At 48.7% G+C, this 24,882-nt stretch overlaps 1 protein-coding gene across 1 annotated transcript in view; it reads left to right on the forward strand.

Annotated features, from left to right (window-relative positions):
• Nucleotides 1-24,882, forward strand: part of LOC120910374 (alpha-1-macroglobulin-like) — a 150,196-nt gene that overhangs the window by 65,928 nt on the left and 59,386 nt on the right. The window contains exons 18-20 of the mRNA XM_040322133.1: nt 9,049-9,274; nt 14,634-14,760; nt 24,214-24,335. Coding sequence (XP_040178067.1) covers nt 9,049-9,274; nt 14,634-14,760; nt 24,214-24,335 — 475 coding nt within the window. The remainder of the gene's footprint in view (nt 1-9,048; nt 9,275-14,633; nt 14,761-24,213; nt 24,336-24,882) is intronic.

The raw sequence follows: 24,882 nt of genomic DNA on the forward strand, positions 1-24,882 counted from the left end.
GTGATTAAAAGCTGCCAGTACCAATTACCAAGGAACCAAAAGTAAAAAACAAAATGTAAAATATAAGGTACAGCGCTATACAGAAGTGAAAAAGTGATGATCATATGAAGACCATGTATGACATGGATAATAGTGTTGCTCACGAATATTCGTATTGCGAATATTCGGCTCGAATATGGCATATTCGAGTATCCGCGATATATTTCGAATTTCGCGGTGAATATTCGCTATTCCGAATATTCAAATTTTTTCAATTTTATTTTTAGAACAGATCACATCCTAGAGATCTCCATCGACGTCTAAAAGCATTGCTGGTATGATTAGAGACCTTGGGCCGAGTAGCTGAAGCGATCATTTTATCTTGCCGAAAAATCGCAATGCGATTATTCGGCAATCGGATTATTTTCTTCGCCCTTCTTTTGCATCAGAGCCAATCAGAGTGCTCCTACAGCAGTAGTCGAAATTCCGCAGTAAATATCGCATTCGCATTTTGCGAAATTTCGATAAAATATCACGAATATTCTGAGCCAATCAGAGTGCTCCTACAGCAGTTGTCGAAATTCCACAGTAAATATCGCATTCGCATTTTGCGAAATTTCGATAAAATATCACGAATATTCTGAGCCAATCAGAGTGCTCCTACAGCAGTAGTCGAAATTCCGCAGTAAATATCGCATTCGCATTTTGCGAAATTTCGATAAAATATCACGAATATTCTGAGCCAATCAGAGTGCTCCTACCGCCGTTGTCGAAATTTCGCAATTATTTTCGCATTCGCAATAGCGAAATTTCGCAAACATTTCATTTCGATAGAATATCACGAATATTCGAATTTAGCGAATATTTCTCGAATATTCGGCTATATATTCGTGATATATCGCGAAATCGAATATGGCGTATTCTGCTCAACACTAATGGATAATAAAAGGTCTGTGGTCATGTAAAGGAAATTGACCATGAAGGTGAAAAGTTCAATATATAAAGTCCATAAAGGTGAATCATCAAAGTGAACGAATAGAATCCTCTTCCACCAAGAAGCCACCCAGTGAGTGAGATGTAGTCTCCTTACCGGAAGATATTGACCGTTATGACAGCGGTCTCATGGGCACAGGGATGATTATAGTGGGCCAAATCCACAGCCAGCGGCGCAAAATAAGTTTTTTAAAACTTATGTCATTTAAGTTACGGCGCCCTAAGTTGGTGTCGTAATTGCCGTATCCACAGCGCATTTGCGCACAAAATTGCGCCTGCCGTAACCTAAATTCGGAGGCGTAAGGCGGGGTTATGGCAAGTGGGAAGGAAGTGGGCGTGCTTCATTGTAATGAGCCGTGACCCCATGCAAATGAAGGTCCGGCCGTACTGCGCATGCGCGCAGGAATCTGCTGCTCACTGCGCATGTGCAGAACTTTGCTTGGCGCAATCAGTGAGATAGGTAAAAGGCCAAGTGTACTTAGTTTGAGGATCGCCCTGTGCTTAACTAGCTCCAGTCAAACACACTTCATTTGCAAAAGTATTTCCCTGTGTTCCCTTCCATGAGCAATTTGCTTCTGCTCTTAGTTTGTCAGTGTTTGTTGGTACTACTAATTGGTATTTCTGCTAATTTTTTTGTTTTGTTTTTTTCTGCTTGGATTTTGTGTTTGGTTTTTGTGTGTTTGTATTTGACTTTGTAGTAGCTGTCTGCTTGTGTGTGTATTTTTGTGTATTTGTTTGGTGTGTATTTTTGTGTGTTTGTCCTGTTTGTTTTCTTGTTGCTGTGTGGTGTTTGTGATGGCTCCCAAACGCAGGAAGCTGAATTTTTCCCATGTTGAAAAGCAAATCCTTGCCAGGTATATCATCCAATATGGAAGATATTTACATGGGCCTGATAGCCGGAACACCTCCCCGGCCCAAAGGAAGAGGATATATGCAAAAATAACAGATCACATAAATGCGGCGGGGGGAGGGGAGACGAGGACCCCCGCTGGCATTAAGAAAAAGATCAATGATCTGAGGAGCGTGGTCCGCAATAAGGTGGCCAAGCTCACTGCGCATAGGAGGGGCACTGGAGGAGGGGGACCATGCCCCATCCGGCTGACTGAGGAGGAATGGGCAGTGGCCCGGTGTTTCGAGCCAGAGCAGGTGGTGGGCCTGCCTGGTTATCAGTCTGATGTTCCTGTGAGGCCAGGTAAGCTTTTTGTTTTTCTATTTGGTGATTAGCATGTGTGGGTGGGGGAAGGGAACATGTGCCAAGTGTGTGGATCCTCAAACCTGTGATTGTTTGGTGTCTTCCACAGATGACCAGGAGATTGCTGGGCCATCAGGCCAGGCTGCTGCACCACCCCAAAGACAGGAGGCTGTTGAGAAGTCCCCAGGGGAGGGGAGTGGCCAAACCTCCCCTCATGAGGAGGCTGAGGGGGAGGAGGCTGAGGGGGAGGAGGATGAGGGGGAGGAGGATGAGGGGGAGGAGGAAGAAGATCTCCAGATTGGCCGGGAAATCATTATTGCCACAGATCTCATGACATTTGACGATACCCTTGAGGCTAGCCTTGAGGCTCCCCTTGAGGCTCCCCCAGAGGCTCCCCCAGAGGCTACCCCAGAGGCTACCCCAGAGGCTGGCACCAGTCAGGCCACCATCAGGGGTAGCCCCTCCCACTCCTCCCACAACATGCCGCAACCCACAAGGGTCACTCTATCCCCTCCTACCTGGCCACAAGCCTCAGGGGTAGGCAGGATGGCGACCCAGGAGACCAGGGGGGGGTCTGAGCATCTGCCGGCCAGTCTGCTGAGGGACAATGCCCAGCAGACCCGCAGTCTGGGTGACATCAAAAAAACTATGGCCAAGATGGAGCACAGCCTTGATGTAATGAGGGAGTCACTCAGTGATGTGGCCACCAATTCATTGGGTGTCATCACCTGTTTGTGGTCCCTGCATACCGCCACAACGGGCGTGGGCCAGGAGGTGACTGCCCTCACCCGGGCTGTGCAGGACAACACCCGGGCTGTGCAGGACAACACACGGGCTGGCCAGGCCAATACGGCTGCCATCACTGACTGCCTGAACAGGATAGCAGTGGCCTTGGAGGGCAGGCCAGCCGGAGGTCAGACACCAGGGGAGGCTCCTCCCTCCCCTGCTCCCCCCCCCCATGAAGATACTCCCTCCCCTGCTCCCCCCCAATGAAGATACTCCCTCCCCTGCTCCCCCCCCAATGAAGATACTCCCTCCCCTGCTCCCCCCCCGTGAAGATCCTCCAGGTGCCCGTGGCCGTGCCTGTGGCCGTGCCCGTGCCCCTGCCCGTGGGCAGCCCAGACGGAGCACTCGCCGCCGGACTTAAATACCAGGGGTACTTTTTTTTTTTTTTTTTTGGTTTTATAATTTTGTTTATTATACTGTACTTATGATTTGGTTTATGTGTGTGAATGATGTGTGAATGTGGGGGGGTGGCATTCCTGACAACATAAGGGTGTCACCCTCAGTTTTGGTGGAGAAGGGATCCCCAGGACCAGGGAGAAGTCATCCTAGGTTCCTGAATGGTGTATGAATGCACAGTGACATAATTGGAGCCGTGGCGGGGCGTTACTGCTCCCAAGTACCAAAGGGGGGGGGGGTACTTGGATCTAATCCAATTCGATGTGCATGTGATGTGTCTGTGCTAGGGACCACAGTGGTGTGCATTCATGCATTCTCATTGTGACATAAATCATGTGCGTTTCCAGAGACAAAAACATTCTCAATGTGTCATTAATCATGTGCGTTTACTGTGCAAAGCAACATTCTCCTTGTCACATAATTCATGTGCGTTTGCAGTGAAAACAAATAATATCATTGTCACATAATTCATGTGCGTTTGCAGTGAAAACAAATAATATCATTGTGACATGATTTATGGCCATTTACTGAGAAAAGATGCCTTCTGCGAGGCGTCTCCTGGCTACTGTGCCCTCAGTAGACCGGGTAGAGTGGGCTAGGGGGGGATTGCCTGGGTGGGGGGTCAGGTCAGCACGTAAGTTAATCTCCAGTCCCCTTCTCATTGCAAAGTTGTGAAGAATGCAACAAGCCCCTATTATTTGGCACACAAAGTCTGGGGAATACAACAGTGTACCCCCAGTCTTGTCCAGGCATCTGAAGCGGGACTTCAGCAGCCCAAATGTACGCTCCACTACTGCCCGGGTGCGAATATGAGCCTCGTTGTAGCGTTGCTCTCCTGGGGTTTGGGGGTTCCTGAAGGGGGTCATCATGTGAGGTCCCAGGGCATATCCAGAGTCACCTGGAAGGGACATATTAGTCATGCATGTGCCCCTTGTGATGTCTGCATCATGGGGGGGGACAGTCATACCTGACACACATGTCACTCACCAACCAGCCAGCTGTCTCCATACACGTTCTGCTCCAATTCACGTGATATGTTGGTCTGCCTGAAGATGTAGCTGTCATGGCACGAACCTGGAAATTTGGCACAGACATGCCAGATGAGGCCATGGGCATCTACGATTACCTGCACATTTATGGAATGCCAGTTTTTGCGATTCCTGAACCAGTGCTCTGTATCATGGGGGGGCTGTAGTGCCACATGGGTACAGTCAATGGCCCCGATGGTCCGTGGGAATCGGGCAATCTGATAAAAGTCGGCCATGCTCTTCATTCGCTGGTCCTCCTGGGTGGGCTTTTCAAATTGACTGCCCATGCGTCTCAGTATTGCAGGGACAACCTGGTGCACACACCTGCTCATCGAGGACTGTACCATCCCAGCCAGACCTCCACATGTTCTTTGAAAAGACCCAGTGGCCAGAAAATGCAGGGTGGCCATAACTTTAATGTGAGCTGGCAGGCCATGGGATCGTTGGGTTGGGGTGTTCAGATCATCCTGCAGGATCCTGGTTAAGTCCAGGATGGCTTCCTGGTTAAATCTGAAGTTGCCAATGACCTCAGACGCAGTCATGCCAAAGAGATCTTGGCGTGGGCGGTATACCCTCTCCTGTGCCCTCCTCCTCCTCCTCTGTGCCCTCCTCCTTCTCTGCGCCTGTAAAGTTGCGAGTGCCGTTATAATCATTGATGGCCCGGGCATTTTGGCAGTCACAATGAAGTCAAGCAAAGAAGTGTTGGCAGCTCTTCCTAAATGGTGTTGCTTCAGCAGACCTTTACAGGGCTGGTGTAAAATTAGGGCTGCTTTTATAAAGTCTAATTTTGCTCCAGAAAACTAACAGGTGCGTACAGGGCGTTATCTACGGCGCACAGGGCGTAATCTACGGCGCACACACTTAATTTTGAGGATCGCCCTATCTCCCTCATTTGCATCTTTGCCTATCAAATAAAGCGGCGTGACTAGCGTAATTTGCGTCAGAGGATGCGCCGGAGTAATTATTTTAGGTAGGACGGAAAAACCGGATTTTTCGTTTTGAGGATCGGGCGCAAAGATACGCACGGAGTAAAATTAGAAATCTTGAGTTAAGTCGGCGCATCTGCTTTGTGGATTTGCCCCAGTCTTCCTAAGCAGACTTCCCCAAAAACAGACAGGCAATATGGATAGTGACTCTGTTCCGCTCCTGTGTGTTGGGCTCCGTGCTGTGTACTTCCGTGACCGAATGGGCGTGATGACGTTCCACTGCTTAGGCCACACCTACGCGTTTCATCATCATAAGACGTCGTCGGGGATAGGCTCAGCCTGTCTCCGACGAAACGCGTAGGTGTGGCCTAAGCAGTGGAACGTCATCACGCCCATTCGGTCACGGAAGTACACAGCACGGAGCCCAACACACAGGAGCGGAACAGAGGAGACGCCGCATCCCTTTTCCTTTGCACTATTGCGCTGTTTTCAAACCACCAACTGTAAGTGCAACTTTTATTAGCCCATTAAACCCGCTTGTTTACAGTATCACGCTATGGGTTGTTTTTTTGTTTTTATCTCATGAGTCTCTGAAGCACCCATTCACCTTGTGGAACAAACGCTGTGGAGTCACTATCCATATTGCCTGTCTGTTTTTGGGGAAGTCTGCTTGGGAAGACTATAATCATCCCTGAGCCCGTGAGACCGCTGTCATAACGGTCAATATCTTCCGGTAAGGAGACTACATCTCACTCACTGGGTGGCTTCTTGGTGGAAGAGGATTCTATTCGTTCACTTTGATGATTCACCTTTATGGACTTTATAGATTGAACTTTTCACCTTCACGGTCAATTTCCTTTACATGACCACAGATCTTTTATTATCCATGTCACACATGGTCTTCATATGATCATCACTTTTTCACTTCTGTATAGCGCTGTACCTTATATTTTACATGAATGTATGTAATGGAAAGAGGTTCTGGGGGGTGCTGGAGAGTCTATTGATGCTGCCTGCTGGGGGATCTATTGTTGCTAGAGGGGATCTATTTTGCAAGGGAAAGGAGTCTATTGTTGCTGGGGAGTCCTTCCGTTGCTCGTGGGGGAGCTATTGCTGCTGGGGGGGGTCAGTCATTGCTAGGAGGGATGCACTGTTGAGGGAGGGGTCTTTGTTGCTGGCTGCTGGAAAGGTCTATTGATGCTGGCTACTGGGGAATCTATGGTTGCTGGAGGGGATCTATTTTTGAAGGGGGGTCTATTGTTGCTTGTGGGGGATCTATTGTTGCTGTGGGTGGGTCTTATGTTTGCAGGAGGTCAATAGTTGCTGGGAGAGATCTGCTGGCTGTTGGAGGGTCTATTGATGCTGGCTACTGGGGAATCTATTGTTGCTGGAGGGGATCTATTTTTGAAGGGGGGTCTATTGTTGCTGGTGGGGGATTAATTGTTGCTGGGGTTGGGTCTTATGTTGCAGGAGGTCAATCGTTACTGGGAGAGATCTGCTGGCTGTTGGAGGGTCTATTGATGCTGGCTACTGGGGAATCTATTTTTGCTGGAGGGGATCTATTTTTGCAGGGGGGGTATATTGTTGCTGGTGGGGGATCTATTGTTGCTGTGGGTGGGTCTTATGTTGCAGGAGGTCAATCGTTGCTGGGAGAGATCTGCTGGCTGTTGGAGGGTCTATTGATGCTGGCTACTGGGGAATCTATTGTTGCTGGAGGGGATCTATTTTAGAAGGGGGGTCTATTGTTGCTTGTGGGGGATCTATTGTTGCTGTGGGTGGGTCTTATGTTTGCAGGAGGTCAATCGTTGCTGGGAGAGATCTGCTGGCTGTTGGAGGGTCTATTGATGCTGGCTACTGGGGAATCTATTGTTGCTGGAGGGGATCTATTTTTGAAGGGGGGTCTATTGTTGCTGGTGGGGGATTAATTGTTGCTGGGGTTGGGTCTTATGTTGCAGGAGGTCAATCGTTGCTGGGAGAGATCTGCTGGCTGTTGGAGGGTCTATTGATGCTGGCTACTGGGGAATCTATTTTTGCTGGAGGGGATCTATTTTTGCAGGGGGGGTATATTGTTGCTGGTGGGGGATCTATTGTTGCTGTGGGTGGGTCTTATGTTGCAGGAGGTCAATCGTTGCTGGGAGAGATCTGCTGGCTGTTGGAGGGTCTATTGATGCTGGCTACTGGGGAATCTATTGTTGCTGGAGGGGATCTATTTTTGAAGGGGGGTCTATTGTTGCTGGTGGGGGATCTATTGTTGCTGTGGGTGGGTCTTATGTTTGCAGGAGGTCAATCGTTGCTGGGAGAGATCTGCTGGCTGTTGGAGGGTCTATTGATGCTGGCTACTGGGGAATCTATTGTTGCTGGAGGGGATCTATTTTAGAAGGGGGGTCTATTGTTGCTTGTGGGGGATCTATTGTTGCTGTGGGTGGGTCTTATGTTTGCAGGAGGTCAATCGTTGCTGGGAGAGATCTGCTGGCTGTTGGAGGGTCTATTGATGCTGGCTACTGGGGAATCTATTGTTGCTGGAGGGGATCTATTTTTGAAGGGGGGTCTATTGTTGCTGGTGGGGGATTAATTGTTGCTGGGGTTGGGTCTTATGTTGCAGGAGGTCAATCGTTGCTGGGAGAGATCTGCTGGCTGTTGGAGGGTCTATTGATGCTGGCTACTGGGGAATCTATTTTTGCTGGAGGGGATCTATTTTTGCAGGGGGGGTCTATTGTTGCTGGTGGGGGATCTATTGTTGCTGTGGGTGGGTCTTATGTTGCAGGAGGTCAATCGTTGCTGGGAGAGATCTGCTGGCTGTTGGAGGGTCTATTGATGCTGGCTACTGGGGAATCTATTGTTGCTGGAGGGGATCTATTTTTGCAGGGAGGGTCTATTGTTGCTGGTGGGGGATATATTGTTGCTGGGGTTGGGTCTTATGTTTGCAGGAGGTCAATCGTTGCTGGGAGAGATCTGCTGGCTGTTGGAGGGTCTATTGATGCTGGCTACTGGGGAATCTATTTTTGCTGGAGGGGATCTATTTTTGCAGGGGGGGTCTATTTTTGCTGGAGGGGATCTATTTTTGCTGGAGGGATCTATTTTTGCAGGGGGGGTCTATTGTTGCTGTTGGGGGGATATATTGTTGCTGGGGTTGGGTCTTATGTTGCAGGGGGGTCAATCATTGCTGGGAGGGATCTGCTGGTTGCTGGAGGATCTATTGTCGCTGGGGTGTCCATTGTTTCTAGATCTATTTTACTGCCTTTCTTGTTATCATTAACAAATTCCATACAAAATTATTGGCACCACAAAATGATACTTGTTTCTGTATTCTCTAAAAGGGGTGGTACTGGGGGGTGGGTAAGGGGTGGAACCAAGGGACGATGCTCGGAGGTGGGTAGGGGGTGGAACCAAGGGACGGTGCTCGGAGGTGGGTAAGGGGTGGAACCAAGGAACGATGCTCGGAGGTGGGTAGGGGGTGGAACCAAGGGACGGTGCTCGGAGGTGGGTAAGGGGTGGAACCAAGGAACGGTGCTCGGAGGTGGGTAGGGGGTGGAACCAAGGGACGGTGCTCGGAGGTGGGTAAGGGGTGGAACCAAGGGACGGTGCTCGGAGGTGGGTAAGGGGTGGAACCAAGGGACGGTGCTCGGGGGTGGGTAAGGGGTGGAACCAAGGGACGGTGCTCGGAGGTGGGTAGGGGGTGGAGTCAAGGGTGACTTGGAAGGGAGGAGTTCCTGCACCTATTCTGATGATGATGTGCTGTTTGTTTCAGGAACTCTGGCACTGTAGAGCTCCATCGGCCGGTTCCAGATACAATCACAGACTGGAATGCAGGAGCTATGTGTATGGGACCCGATGGATTTGGCTTGTCGCCCTCGGTGCCTCTCAGAGTCTTCCAACCTTTCTTTGTGGAGCTTGCTCTGCCATACTCTGTAGTTAGAGGAGAGTCCTTTACTCTGAAGGCTTCCGTGTTCAACTACTTGCAGCAATGTATCAAGGTAAAACCAATCCAGATTATCTCTAAAAACTTTACAGATTTTTCTTATTGTATTTCTTATATTTACAACTCTGTACTCCATTCCTGTACTCCAACCCTGTACTCCAACCTTGTACTCCAACCCTGTACTCCAGCCCTGTACTCCAACCCTGTACTCCAACCTTGTACTCCAACCCTGTACTCCAACCTTGTACTCCAACCTTGTACTCCAACCACCCTGTACTCCAACCCTGTACTCCAGCCCTGTACTCCAACCCTGTACTCCAACCCTGTACTCCAACCCTGTACTCCGGCCCTGTACTCCAACCTTGTACTCCAACCCTGTACTCCAACCCTGTACTCCAACCACCCTGTACTCCAACCCTGTACTCCAACCCTGTACTCCAACCCTGTACTCCGGCCCTGTACTCCAACCTTGTACTCCAACCCTGTACTCCAGCCCTGTACTCCAACCTTGTACTCCAACCCTGTACTCCAACCCTGTACTCCAGCCCTGTACTCCAACCCTGTACTCCAGCCTTGTACTCCAACCCTGTACTCCAACCCTGTACTCCAACCCTGTACTCCAACCCTGTACTCCAACCTTGTACTCCAACCCTGTACTCCAACCCTGTACTCCAACCCTGTACTCCAACCCTGTACTCCAACCTTGTACTCCAACCCTGTACTCCAGCCCTGTACTCAAACCTTGTACTCCAACCTTGTACTCTGGCCCTGTACTCCAACCCTGTACTCCAACCTTGTACTCCAACCCTGTACTCCAGCCCTGTACTCCAACCCTGTACTCCAACCTTGTACTCCAACCCTGTACTCCAGCCCTGTACTCCAACCCTGTACTCCAACCCTGTACTCCAACCCTGTACTCCAGCCCTGTACTCCAACCTTGTACTCCAACCTTGTATTCCGGCCCTGTACTCCAACCCTGTACTCCAACCTTGTACTCCAACCTTGTACTCCAACCCTGTACTCCAGCCCTGTACTCCAGCCCTGTACTCCAGCCCTGTACTCCAACCTTGTACTCCAACCTTGTACTCCAACCCTGTACTCCAACCCTGTACTCCAACCTTGTACGCAAACCCTGGACTCCAACCCTGTACTCCAACCTTGTACTCCAACCCTGTACTCCGGCCCTGTACTCCGGCCCTGTACTCCAACCCTGTACTCCAACCTTGTACTCCAGCCCTGTACTCTGGCCCTGTACTCCAACCTTGTACTCCAACCCTGTACTCCGGCCCTGTACTCCAACCTTGTACTCCAACCCTGTACTCCAACCCTGTACTCCGGCCCTGTACTCCAACCTTGTACTCCAACCCTGTACTCCGGCCCTGTACTCCAACCCTGTACTCCAACCCTGTACTACAACCCTGTACTCCAACCCTGTACTCCAGCCCTGTACTCCAACCTTGTACTCCAACCCTGTACTCCGGCCCTGTACTCCAACCTTGTACTCCAACCCTGTACTCCAACCCTGTACTCCAACCCTGTACTCCAACCCTGTACTCCAACCTTGTACTCCAACCCTGTACTCCAACCCTGTACTCCAGCCCTGTACTCCAACCTTGTACTCCAACCTTGTACTCCGGCCCTGTACTCCAACCCTGTACTCCAACCTTGTACTCCAGCCCTGTACTCCAGCCCTGTACTCCAACCCTGTACTCCAACCTTGTACTCCAACCCTGTACTCCAGCCCTGTACTCCAACCCTGTACTCCAACCCTGTACTCCAGCCCTGTACTCCAACCTTGTACTCCAACCTTGTACTCCAACCTTGTACTCCAGCCCTGTACTCCAACCCTGTACTCCAGCCCTGTACTCCAACCTTGTACTCCAACCTTGTACTCCAACCCTGTACTCCAACCCTGTACTCCAACCCTGTACTCCAGCCCTGTACTCCAGCCCTGTACTCCAACCCTATACTCCAACCTTGTACTCCAACCCTGTACCACAACCCTGTACCCCAACCCTGTACTCCAACCCTGTACTCCAACCCTGTACCACAACCCTCTACTCCAACCCTGTACTCCAGCTATTCTCCATCACAATTCTGTGGAAACCTAAGATTCCTCCATAGGTTGCTAGGGGTTCCTTTTAAATGGAGCAAACACACATGTGAGAGTCTGGATAATTAGGCTGCACACGCCCTGAAAAATCGCAGTATGGGATGGTCCCCCCCCCCCCAAGGGGTTATTTAGCAGCAAATTATATTCATGAAGAACGATTAACTATTGATAAAAAAATATTTATTGTGCCAAGGTAAATTTCAATAACATGTATTTGGTTAAATATGAGCTCTGGTTATAGAATACAAAGCACATTCCATGATATATAGCGATATTGACACCGTGGAGCAAAACATTACTGTCAGGTCACCTATGGCCAGGTGACAAGTGCACCCCGTTGGTGTCAGGGATGCACCACAGGGTATTGAACCCTATGGCCGACTGCTGCGATTAGAGAGGAAGCGTGAGCCCAAGATCGCCCAGGGCACGGAGTCTAAGACCCAGCTTTGTGTTCACCAGAGCCTCTAGTGGTGAGGATGGCCTTCGCCGAAGCTGGATCCAGGTCGCGACCCCTGGGATCCCCTAGGTCACGCTCCGCAGGGAGAGAGGGGAAGCAGTAAGGAGGACAAGCGGTAGTGATGGGTAAGCCGAGGTCAGGGCAACAGGCAGACAAGGGTAACTGAGAGACAGGCAAAAGGTCAGGATCACAGGCAAACAGGAGAAGTCAGGGACGAGCCAAAAACGGTACACAGGAAGATAATCGTAGCACACTGCAGACAGGAACTAAAGCTAACAACACGGTTGAACAGCAAAGCAGACTAGCAGTGCAGTGGTTAATATAGGCTTCCTGGGATGGCCTAGGGTGGAGCAATACAGGGAGGAAGGTGATAAAAGACAGTCAGAAGGAGGGTCAGGCCTCTAATGAACACATGGAGATCAGGTAAGCTGCCAGACTTTATTGCATATCCATGACAATTACATTACAGAATGCCAGCCACATTAGTACACTAACGCGTTTCGACCCTGAGGAAGTCATGGTCTTCCTCAGGGGGGATTATTTACTCTTCTAAAACTTCTTTTACATTTCTGATTTTAGGATTCTTCTTCCAAATTCCATTGTTTAGCTGTAAATATACCATTTGTGTGCACACAGATGTTTGTGTATTATAAAATACTTTGAATTCTGAGTTTATATATATATATATATATATATATATTTTTTTTTTTAAAGTAAATAATCCCCCTGAGGAAGACCATGACTGTGCATGTCGAAACACATTGGGAGGGAAATAGGAAAAAAGCTGGATCCTCGGGTATCCTATAATCAGTGAATTTTTGAATAATATTCCGTACTCCCCTCCAATATGGTATTATCTTTGGACAGGACCAAATTTTAAACTGAATTCATCTGTCACGTAAAAAAAGCAAATGTTTTGAACAGTAGAACCCAAAAGTCAGCCCAATTATCATTGTCTAAGTGTGGTGCATTCTTTGACATTAGCTTGAGATGCTTCTGAAATAATTCAGAATTCATTGACAGGTTCATTTGATAGTTCCAAAAATAGTTACATTCAAGGCATGCCATGAATGATAACTGTCACAGTTGCTCCTGTTCTCAGCCCAACTGTCAAGACATCAAGGGCCAGATTCACAGTGAGAGTACGCCGGCGTATCTACTGATACACCGGCGTACTTTCAAATTTGCTGCGTTGTATCTTTAGTTTGAATTCTCAAACCAAGATACGACGGCTTCTGGCTTCGATCCGACAGGCGTACGGCTTCGGATCGTAGGTGCAATACTTTGGCGCTGTCACGGTCTGGAGTCAGGCTCAGAGGCCAAATTGCTATAGCAGTGACATAACAGGTATACAGGCAGTAGAGTAGTCCAGGAACAGGCCGAGGATCAAACACAGGTGGTTGCAGATTGGGATCAGGCAATAGAGAAGTCCAGGAACAGGCCGAGGGTCAAACACAGGTGGTTGCAGATTGGGATCAGGCAATAGAGAAGTCCAGGAACAGGCCGAGGGTCAAAGACAGGTGGTTGCAGATTGGGATCAAGCAATAGAGAAGTCCAGGAACAGGCCGAGGGTCAAACACAGGTGGTTGCAGATTGGGATCAGGCAATAGAGAAGTCCAGGAACAGGCCGAGGGTCAAACACAGGTGGTTGCAGATTGGGATCAGGCAATAGAGAAGTCCAGGAACAGGCCGAGGGTCAAACACAGGTGGTTGCAGATTGGGATCAGGCAATAGAGAAGTCCAGGAACAGGCCGAGGGTCAAACACAGGTGGTTGCAGATTGGGATCAGGCAATAGAGAAGTCCAGGAACAGGCCGAGGGTCAAACACAGGTGGTTGCAGATACAATGGCAGCAGAGCAGACAAATCGCAAGGCACTGGCTGGGAAGGCACAATAACCTGGCAAAGAGGAAGTGCAGAGACAAGGCTTATATCAGGAAGTTGGTGGGAGGAGCAAGGGGTTCAAGGTTCAAGGCAATCAAGACACAAGGCAGGAATGTCCAATGGATCAGATGGGTTTATCCAGCAGATCAGACAGGGAGCTGTCAAGCATCCCAGATAGCTCAGTGAGAAGGTTCACTGCCAGACACAGATGAGGTCCCAGGTTCAAGTCCAGGTCCTGACAGGCGCCCGCTGGGTGGAGTTTGCGTCGTTTTCCGCGTCGGGTATGCTAATTAGCTTTTTCTGTCGATCCACGAAGGTACGCGCGGCCGTCGCATTCTCTTACGTCGTCTCTAGTCGGCTTTTCCCGGCGTATAGTTAAAGCTTCTATTTTGTGGCGTATAGATAGACTTGCCATGTTAAAGTATGGCCGGCATTCCAGCGTCGAATTTTACATTTTTTTTTTTTCGTAAGTCGTCCGTGAATAGGAAAGGACGTAACTCACATCTAAGTTCAAAAAATGACGTCGGTGCGACGTCATTTCGCGCAAAGCACGGCGGGAAATTTCAAAACGGAGCATGCGCAGTTCAATCGGCACGGGGACGTGCTTCATTTAAATGAACCACGCCCCCTACCCGCCCAATTTGAACTACGCGCCGAGAGATACACTACGCCGCCGAAACTTACGGCGCAAAATCTTCCTGGATTCGACTTAGAGCCAGGTAAGATACGGCGGCGTAGCGTATCTCTGATACGCTGCGCCAGGGCAATTCTATGTGAATCTGGCCCCTAATGTCTGGCGTCATAACTGATCACATGTGCAGCTCCATAAGCTATCAGGTTGGCCAGGGGCTAAGATGGCAGCTTCCATGAATGTAAAAGGTAGGAAGGTGTAGTTCTGCTTTAAGCTTCAGAGAGCTTGACAAATATATCTTATTTTGGAACTATCTCTTTTTTGGTTTTAGGTTCAAACTGTCCTGCTGCCTTCTTTGGAACTGGAACAGGAACTTTGCTCCAATTGTCAGTACAGCAGCTGCCTGTGTGCAGAGGAGAGCAAAACCTTCTACTGGAATGTGACAGCCAGCAAGCTTGGTGAGATACTCTTGGCTCATGTGCCATTTACTGGTACTATAGTCTGTTTCCAGGCAACAATTGGTCCGATATAGAGGTAACTTTCATTTGCTCAAATAACTGAATGACGATTTGCAGGTAGAGAAATTTATCTACCCTACTTTAATGACATCATCCTATTACCCAAACACTGTTTACACATTGATTTAAAAGTGCATTCATTTTGTGGTTGTAGGTTAAAGCAGGCAAAAATCCCTCCAATCCTTTACAGCCAAGGAAGCTGTCATCTTAGCTTCCCTTTGATCTGCAGCTCCCATGGTGCAGCACATGTGATCAGTTATGACCCCAGCCATTTGATAGCTTGACAGTTTGATTGAGATCAGAAGCTATGCTTTACGGCATGCCTTGAACTGTTTTGGGAAACCATTAAACTGATGGGTTTACTCAGTGGCGCCCTGTCCATAGGGGGCGCACGGGCGGCGTCGCCCCCCAAGCCTGTAAAAAAAAAAAAGAGAAAAAATGTGCCCTTTAAGAGTGTCCAGGCGTCTGACACACGGCGGTCTATGGGAAGCTTCCCAGCTTACAATCAGCTGATTGCAAGCTGGGAAGCTGATTTGCCCGCGTTTAGGGCGTGTGCAGGGTGCAAACGATGTACCTGTAAACACTCCCACTCTACACTGATTTGTTTATGTTCTCCCTTCCTGCATTTTAATTGAGCTATATACCCTGATCTGTGAGGCTAAGCTATATACCCTGATCTGTGATGCTAGGGCTGTATACTTTGTCCTGTGATGCTAGGGCTGTATACTCTGTCCTGTAATGCTAGGGCTGTGTACTCTGTCCTGTGATGCTAGGGCTGTATACTCTGTCCTGTGATGCTAGGGCTGTGTTCTCTGTCCTGTGATGCTAGGGCTGTGGTCTCTGTCCTGTGATGCTGGGGCTGTGTACTCTGTCCTGTGATGCTGGGGCTGTGTAATCTGTACTGTAATGCTAGGGCTGTGTACTCTGTCCTGTGATGCTAGGGTTGTATACTCTGTCCTGTAATGCTAGGGGTGTGTACTCTGTTCCCGGTTTCTAGGGCTGTATACTCTGTCCTGCGATGCTAGGGCTGTGTACTCTGTCCTGTGATGCTAGGGCTGTATACTCTGTCCTGTAATGCTAGGGCTGTATACTCTGTCCTGTGATGCTAGGGCTGTATACTCTGTCCTGTGATGCTAGGGCTGTATACTCTGTCCTGTGATGCTAGGGCTGTGGTCTCTGTCCTGTGATGCTGGGGCTGTGTACTCTGTCCTGTGATGCTGGGGCTGTGTACTCTGTACTGTAATGCTAGGGCTGTGTACTCTGTCCTGTGATGCTAGGGCTGTATACTCTGTCCTGTAATGCTAGGGGTGTGTACTCTGTCCCCGGTTTCTAGGGCTGTATACTCTGTCCTGTGATGCTAGGGCTGTGTACTCTGTCCTGTGATGCTAGGGCTCTGTACTCTGTCCAGTGATGCTAGGGCTGTATACTCTGTCCTGTAATGCTAGGGCTGTGTACTCTGTCCTCTGATGATGGGGCAGTATACTCTGTCATGTGATGCTGGGGCTGTGTACTCTGTCCTGTGATGCTGGGGCTGTGTACTCTGTCCTGTGATGCTGGGGCTGTATACTCTGTCCTGTGATGCTGGGGCTGTATACTCTGTCCTGTGATGCTGGGGCTGTATACTCTGTCCTGTGATGCTAGGGCTGTATACTCTGTCCTGTGATGCTGGGGCTGTGTACTCTGTAGACATGTGCACAGCAAAAATTTTCGTTTATTTCTGTTTCGTTTCTGTTCGTTTATCGTGATTCGTAACGAGTCGTAATTTCGTAAGACGTTAGTTATCGTATTCGTACTCTTTAGTATTTTCGTAACACTCTTTTTTCCGTTTCCGTTTTTTTTCTGTTAGTTTATTTTTCGTTGAATCGAGATTCGTATTTTCGTTATATTTTGTATTCTGCCGCGTTCGTATTTTTAAAATGATTTTTTCGTTCCTTCGTTTTTACGTTAGTTTAATTTTCGTTGTTTTGTTATTCGTATTTACATTATATTTTCCATCATGCCGCATTCGTATTTTCGTAAGAAATATATTTTCGTTGCTTTATGATCATTCGTATTTTCATGTCTAATTTCCTTTGATTGTAAAAACGTACTTTTGTAGATTTTATTGCATTCGTAATTCTGTTAGAATACATTTTACGTTTATTCGACACACTACTCGTCGTAATTTTGTAATTCGGATTTTACTGTGATTGACTTGACTGTCTTAGTTAGCACACACACCCTGTCTAGAATGAAGTCTGACGTAGAAGAAAACTAAAATATGTCAGATATTACAAATACAAATCTAGAAATTAGATGCACTGCAGTCTAACACAGAAAAAGACACAAGGAGCCAGGAGGTAATGAGAAAGAAGCTCATTGGGGGAAGGAACAAACCTCTTCAGAGGAAAGGGACAGCGCTCAGTGGCTATTGGTCAATGTCCAGAAATATTTTAGTACTAACCAAAGCTAATTTACATTATTTTGTATTTTCGTTGTTTTCATTTCAGTTTTCCGAAGATCCGTAATTTATTTTTCGTTAGTTTTGATTTTCGTTTTTTAGTCTTTGTTCGGCATTTCGTTTTCTTTTCGGTCTTCGAATATTAGTAAGTTTGCATTTTCGTTCATTTTGTTTTTCGTAATTATTTATTTTTTTTGGGTTCGGTATTTTCGTTGTTTCTATGTTTTCGTTTCTTTCTTCTTTCGTATCTTCGTTGTTTTTCATATTCGTTTTTTTGAAAATATCGTTATTCGTTATTAATTGCTCTAAACCATTCGTTCATTCGTATGTTAACGAATCAACTAAAATAACGAAAAATGACGGAAAACGTATTCGTAACTTAAAAAATTGCACATGCCTAGTACTCTGTCCTGTGATGATGGGGCAGTATACTCTGTCCTGTGATGCTAGGGCTATATACTCTGTCCTGTGATGCTAGGGCTGTATACTCTGTCCTGTGATGCTAGGGCTGTATACTCCTGTCCTGTGATGCTGGGGCTGTGTACTCTGTCCTGTGATGCTGGGGCTGTATACTCCTGTCCTGTGATGCTAGGGCTGTATACTCCTGTCCTGTGATGCTAGGGCTGTATACTCTGTCCTGTGATGCTAGGGCTGTATACTCCTGTTCTGTGATGCTAGGGCTGTATACTCCTGTTCTGTGATGCTAGGGCTGTATACTCCTGTTCTGTGATGCTAGGGCTGTATTCTCCTGTCCTGTGATGCTAGGGCTGTATACTCCTGTTCTGTGATGCTAGGGCTGTATATTCCTGTTCTGTAATGCTAGGGCTGTATAGTCCTGTCCTGTGATGCTGGGGCTGTGTACTCTGTCCTGTGATGCTGGGGCTGTGTACTCTGTACTGTAATGCTAGGGCTGTGTACTCTGTCCTGTGATGCTAGGGCTGTATACTCTGTCCTGTAATGCTAGGGGTGTGTACTCTGTCCCCGGTTTCTAGGGCTGTATACTCTGTCCTGTGATGCTAGGGCTGTGTACTCTGTCCTGTGATGCTAGGGCTGTGTACTCTGTCCTGTGATGCTAGGGCTGTCTACTCTGTCCTGTAATGCTAGGGCTGTGTACTCTGTCCTCTGATGATGGGGCAGTATACTCTGTCCTGTGATGCTGGGGCTGTGTACTCTGTCCTGTGATGCTGGGGCTGTGTACTCTGTCCTGTGATGCTGGGGCTGTATACTCTGTCCTGTGATGCTGGGGCTGTATACTCTGTCCTGTGGTGCTGGGGCTGTATACTCTGTCCTGTGATGCTAGGGCTATATACTCTGTCCTGTGATGCTAGGGCTGTATACTCTGTCCTGTGATGCTAGGGCTGTATACTCTGTCCTGTGATGATGGGGCAGTATACTCTGTCCTGTGATGCTAGGGCTATATACTCTGTCCTGTGATGCTGGGGCTGTGTACTCTGTCCTGTGATGCTGGGGCTGTATACTCCTGTCCTGTGATGCTAGGGCTGTATACTCCTGTCCTGTGATGCTAGGGCTGTATACTCTGTCCTGTAATGCTAGGGCTGTATACTCTGTCCTGTGATGCTAGGGCTGTATACTCTGTCCTGTGATGCTAGGGCTGTATACTCTGTCCTGTGATGCTAGGGCTGTGGTCTCTGTCCTGTGATGCTGGGGCTGTGTACTCTGTCCTGTGATGCTGGGGCTGTGTACTCTGTACTGTAATGCTAGGGCTGTGTACTCTGTCCTGTGATGCTAGGGCTGTATACTCTGTCCTGTAATGCTAGGGGTGTGTACTCTGTCCCCGGTTTCTAGGGCTGTATACTCTGTCCTGTGATGCTAGGGCTGTGTACTCTGTCCTGTGATGCTAGGGCTGTGTACTCTGTCCAGTGATGCTAGGGCTGTATACTCTGTCCTGTAATGCTAGGGCTGTGTACTCTGTCCTCTGATGATGGGGCAGTATACTCTGTCATGTGATGCTGGGGCTGTGTACTCTGTCCTGTGATGCTGGGGCTGTGTACTCTGTCCTGTGATGCTGGGGCTGTATACTCTGTCATGTGATGCTGGGGCTGTATACTCTGTCCTGTGATGCTGGGGCTGTATACTCTGTCCTGTGATGCTGGGGCTGTATACTCTGTCCTGTGATGCTAGGGCTGTATACTCTGTCCTGTGATGCTGGAGCTGTGTACTCTGTCCTGTGATGATGGGGCAGTATACTCTGTCCTGTGATGCTAGGGATATATACTCTGTCCTGTGATGCTAGGGCTGTATACTCTGTCCTGTGATGCTAGGGCTGTATACTCCTGTCCTGTGATGCTGGGGCTGTGTACTCTGTCCTGTGATGCTGGGGCTGTATACTCCTGTCCTGTGATGCTAGGGCTGTATACTCCTGTCCTGTGATGCTAGGGCTGTATACTCTGTCCTGTGATGCTAGGGCTGTATACTCCTGTTCTGTAATGCTAGGGCTGTATACTCCTGTTCTGTGATGCTAGGGCTGTATGCTCCTGTCCTGTGATGCTAGGGCTGTATACTCCTGTTCTGTGATGCTAGGGCTGTATTCTCCTGTCCTGTGATGCTAGGGCTGTATATTCCTGTTCTGTAATGCTAGGGCTGTATAGTCCTGTCCTGTGATGCTGGGGCTGTGTACTCTGTCCTGTGATGCTGGGGCTGTGTACTCTGTACTGTAATGCTAGGGCTGTGTACTCTGTCCCCGGTTTCTAGGGCTGTATACTCTGTCCTGTGATGCTAGGGCTGTGTACTCTGTCCTGTGATGCTGGGGCTGTGTACTCTGTACTGTAATGCTAGGGCTGTGTACTCTGTCCTGTGATGCTAGGGCTGTATACTCTGTCCTGTAATGCTAGGGGTGTGTACTCTGTCCCCGGTTTCTAGGGCTGTATACTCTGTCCTGTGATGCTAGGGCTGTGTACTCTGTCCTGTGATGCTAGGGCTGTGTACTCTGTCCAGTGATGCTAGGGCTGTATACTCTGTCCTGTAATGCTAGGGCTGTGTACTCTGTCCTCTGATGATGGGGCAGTATACTCTGTCATGTGATGCTGGGGCTGTGTACTCTGTCCTGTGATGCTGGGGCTGTGTACTCTGTCCTGTGATGCTGGGGCTGTATACTCTGTCCTGTGATGCTGGGGCTGTATACTCTGTCCTGTGATGCTGGGGCTGTATACTCTGTCCTGTGATGCTAGGGCTGTATACTCTGTCCTGTGATGCTGGGGCTGTGTACTCTGTCCTGTGATGATGGGGCAGTATACTCTGTCCTGTGATGCTAGGGCTATATACTCTGTCCTGTGATGCTAGGGCTGTATACTCTGTCCTGTGATGCTAGGGCTGTATACTCCTGTCCTGTGATGCTGGGGCTGTGTACTCTGTCCTGTGATGCTGGGGCTGTATACTCCTGTCCTGTGATGCTAGGGCTGTATACTCCTGTCCTGTGATGCTAGGGCTGTATACTCTGTCCTGTGATGCTAGGGCTGTATACTCCTGTTCTGTAATGCTAGGGCTGTATACTCCTGTTCTGTGATGCTAGGGCTGTATTCTCCTGTCCTGTGATGCTAGGGCTGTATACTCCTGTTCTGTGATGCTAGGGCTGTATTCTCCTGTCCTGTGATGCTAGGGCTGTATACTCCTGTTCTGTGATGCTAGGGCTGTATATTCCTGTTCTGTAATGCTAGGGCTGTATAGTCCTGTCCTGTGATGCTGGGGCTGTGTACTCTGTCCTGTGATGCTGGGGCTGTGTACTCTGTACTGTAATGCTAGGGCTGTGTACTCTGTCCCCGGTTTCTAGGGCTGTATACTCTGTCCTGTGATGCTAGGGCTGTGTACTCTGTCCTGTGATGCTAGGGCTGTGTACTCTGTCCAGTGATGCTAGGGCTGTATACTCTGTCCTGTAATGCTAGGGGTGTGTACTCTGTCCCCGGTTTCTAGGGCTGTATACTCTGTCCTGTGATACTAGGGCTGTGTACTCTGTCCTGTGATGCTAGGGCTGTGTACTCTGTCCAGTGATGCTAGGGCTGTATACTCTGTCCTGTAATGCTAGGGCTGTGTACTCTGTCCTCTGATGATGGGGCAGTATACTCTGTCCTGTGATGCTGGGGCTGTGTACTCTGTCCTGTGATGCTGGGGCTGTGTACTCTGTCCTGTGATGCTGGGGCTGTATACTCTGTCCTGTGATGCTGGGGCTGTATACTCTGTCCTGTGGTGCTGGGGCTGTATACTCTGTCCTGTGATGCTAGGGCTATATACTCTGTCCTGTGATGCTAGGGCTGTATACTCTGTCCTGTGATGCTAGGGCTGTATACTCTGTCCTGTGATGATGGGGCAGTATACTCTGTCCTGTGATGCTAGGGCTATATACTCTGTCCTGTGATGCTAGGGCTGTATACTCTGTCCTGTGATGCTAGGGCTGTATACTCCTGTCCTGTGATGCTGGGGCTGTGTACTCTGTCCTGTGATGCTGGGGCTGTATACTCCTGTCCTGTGATGCTAGGGCTGTATACTCTGTCCTGTGATGCTAGGGCTGTATACTCCTGTTCTGTGATGCTAGGGCTGTATACTCCTGTTCTGTGATGCTAGGGCTGTATTCTCCTGTCCTGTGATGCTAGGGCTGTATACTCCTGTTCTGTGATGCTAGGGCTGTATATTCCTGTTCTGTAATGCTAGGGCTGTATAGTCCTGTCCTGTGATGCTAGGGCTTTATACTCCTGTCCTGTGATGCTAGGGCTGTATACTCCTGTCCTGTAATGCTAGGGCTGTATACTCCTGTTCTGTGATGCTAGGGCTGTATACTCCTGATCTGTGATGCTAGGGCTGTATACTGCTTTCCTGTGATGCTAGGGCTGTATACTCCTGTCCTGTGATGCTAGGGCTGTATACTCCTGTCCTGTGATGCTAGGGCTGTATACTCTGTCCTGTGATGATAGGGCTGTATACTCTGTCCTGTGATGCTAGGGCTGTATACTCCTGTTCTGTGATGCTATACAGGGCCATCTTAATGAGATGGCACACCTGGGCACTGCCCAGGGGCCCCAGCTGCATGGGGGCCCCTTTACTTTCCCCAAAGAAGCTGCTCCTTGAGCCCAGTCTGCCCCATGATGGCACTGAGAGTGATGGATACACAGGGGAGGCAGGCTGGCAGTGGTGCGCCGTGCTGTGCAGAACGATACCTATTATTTCACAGCCAGCAGTTTTTTTTTTTTTCTCTGCACTTACCTTTATATCCCAATTTGGTCCAGGGCTTCCGCGTTCAGATCTCTCCGGGACTGGGCGTTCCTATCCCTGCCTCAGGCTTCTGATGCTTGCGGGACTGGGCGTTCCTATCCTTTCGTTGGATGATTGACGGCTTGTGAAACAGGTGACCTGTCGCACAACGCGCGTCACCAGATTTCTGGAAATACCCGAGCTAAGAGTCGGCACTATACGGCGCCTGCGCCTGCCGTGTAGAGCTGATTGCGCATGCGCCGTATAGTCCCGACTTGCAGCTCGGCTATTTCCCGACATCTGGTGACGCGCGTTGTGCGACAGGTCACCTGTTTCACAAGCCGTCAATCATCCAACGAAAGGATAGGAACGCCCAGCTCTGCAGTCATCGGAACCCGGAAGCCCTGGAGAAAAGCAGATTATAAAGGTATGTTCGGAGAAAAAAAAAAAAAAATACGCCGAATGTAAATGCCCTTACTATGCTGGATCTAATGTGTCTAAAATTATAATTATTTTTTTTGGGTGAACCCCCGCTTTAATATATAGCCCTTTACAATTTACCTCTGGAGAAGCCATATTTGAATCCATTTCCAAACTGCATTGATATCAATTTTAACCCATTATCACATTATCATACTGCCTCTTCTTTCTCAGGCCCCTTTCACACGGTCAGTTTTTTCTGCGGAGCTGAACGGGTGCTCCATGTAAGTCTATGGAGCGTCAGATGTCAGCGGTGACCATGTCCGCTGACATCCGTTCCGCTAAAATCAGACGGTACGTTCGCCACCCATCCTGGCGGATCGGGTGAGATCTGATGAAAACGGACATGCTGTCCGTTTCCGTCCAATCACTCCATAGCAAACAGCGGAGCTTGACAAGCCCCTTTCGTTCAGCGAGCAGAGAGGGACCTGTCTACCGCTGGCTCAGCGGAGATCAACAGAGAGATCTCCCGCTGAGCTGGCGGACTCTGCTGAAACAGATCCGCCCCATGTGGAAGGGGCCTTATGCTCCAGCAGTCTCCATTCCTCTAAAGTCATTTAGACAAATGAGGAACCCATACCTGTAGCTAGATTTGCATCAGACATAAGGACAAGGAGGGGCAGTCCACTGCCGGAGTGGAGGGGAGTAGAAGAGAACAGAGGCTGTCGGGGGAGTAGAGGATCAGGTAAGTAAAATAGCCCCCTAACAGTAAAAAAAAAATTGTAACGTGGGTTGTCAGCACCCAAGGCATGACTTTGTGGTGTCTCTCGGCAGTGACACTTATGCCAAAATCAAGAGATGGGGTCTCCTCCAGCCCATCCCACTTCACATTCCTCACCAGTCAGCTGACCTCTAGTCTCTGCCCCCAGCCATGCTGTGAACTGAATGGGCGCCTGCAAAGAGGCTGAGTGGGTGGCCGCGGGCTCCAGAAACAGCCCAGCTGGGCAGCCACAGGCTTCAGGGATAGCCCTGCTGGGTGGCTGCAAAAAGGCTGGGAGAGTGGTGCCGGCTTCAGGAATAGCCCAAGATTCGGTGACCCCTGGCAAATTATCATTTGACCCCCGAGGGGGTCCTGACCCCCAGGTTGAGAACCACTGCTCTAAACCTAAATGAGCACTTTGCAGTGAGTGGGCAGTCCTACTGTAAGAGAGCAGCCAACCCCAGGAACCCGGAGGTGCACAGACACCGTTCTATGCACAAAGCCAACAAATCTAATAGATAGTTAGCATTAGATCAATATTTGGCAATTATTTAATTTTTTTGTCCTGATCTAGGGGAAGTGAACATCACAGTGAGGACAGAGGCAATAAGTACAACAGACATGTGTGATAACGAGATTCCTGTTGTTCCAAAGCGGGGAAATATCGACACCATCATCAAGCCAATTATTGTGAAAGTGAGTTGACTGACCATTTGCATGTTTTTTTATGTTTTTCTTTGCACAAGCTGTCTGTACAGTTTAAACTGGCATAATAAAGGAGTAACTTTGAAGTGGAATACACATTTTTGGATTGCGGTAATGCACCAACTCTAATGATGTGACTTGATTTTAATGGTACATTATTTCACATCCCCAATGCACCACAATGGACCTGTGTTCATACAGTATGCATCACAATGCACAGATGTATACATTATGCTTTAGAATGGGAAGGCGGGACTTTAAAGGTACCAAAAATAGAAAAACATCTTAGTTTTATAAAAATATATACATTTTATTTTAGAATATATTTCTTTTAAAATGTAAGAGCTGTTCATAAAGACATGTCCATCCAAATAACATGTACAACCACTTCTCACTCTACATGTTTCGCTCAGAAGAGCTTCCTCAGGAGTTTTTGGAAGTGTCGCATGAAGTTTAAATACTACAAAAGAAGCAGCAAGCATAAAAAAGATTATACTTAACAATTTTTGATAAAAAACAGTAAACAGTAAACAGTAAA

Source organism: Rana temporaria, chromosome 8, assembly GCF_905171775.1.
Source record: "Rana temporaria chromosome 8, aRanTem1.1, whole genome shotgun sequence".
Lineage (NCBI taxonomy): Eukaryota > Metazoa > Chordata > Amphibia > Anura > Ranidae > Rana > Rana temporaria.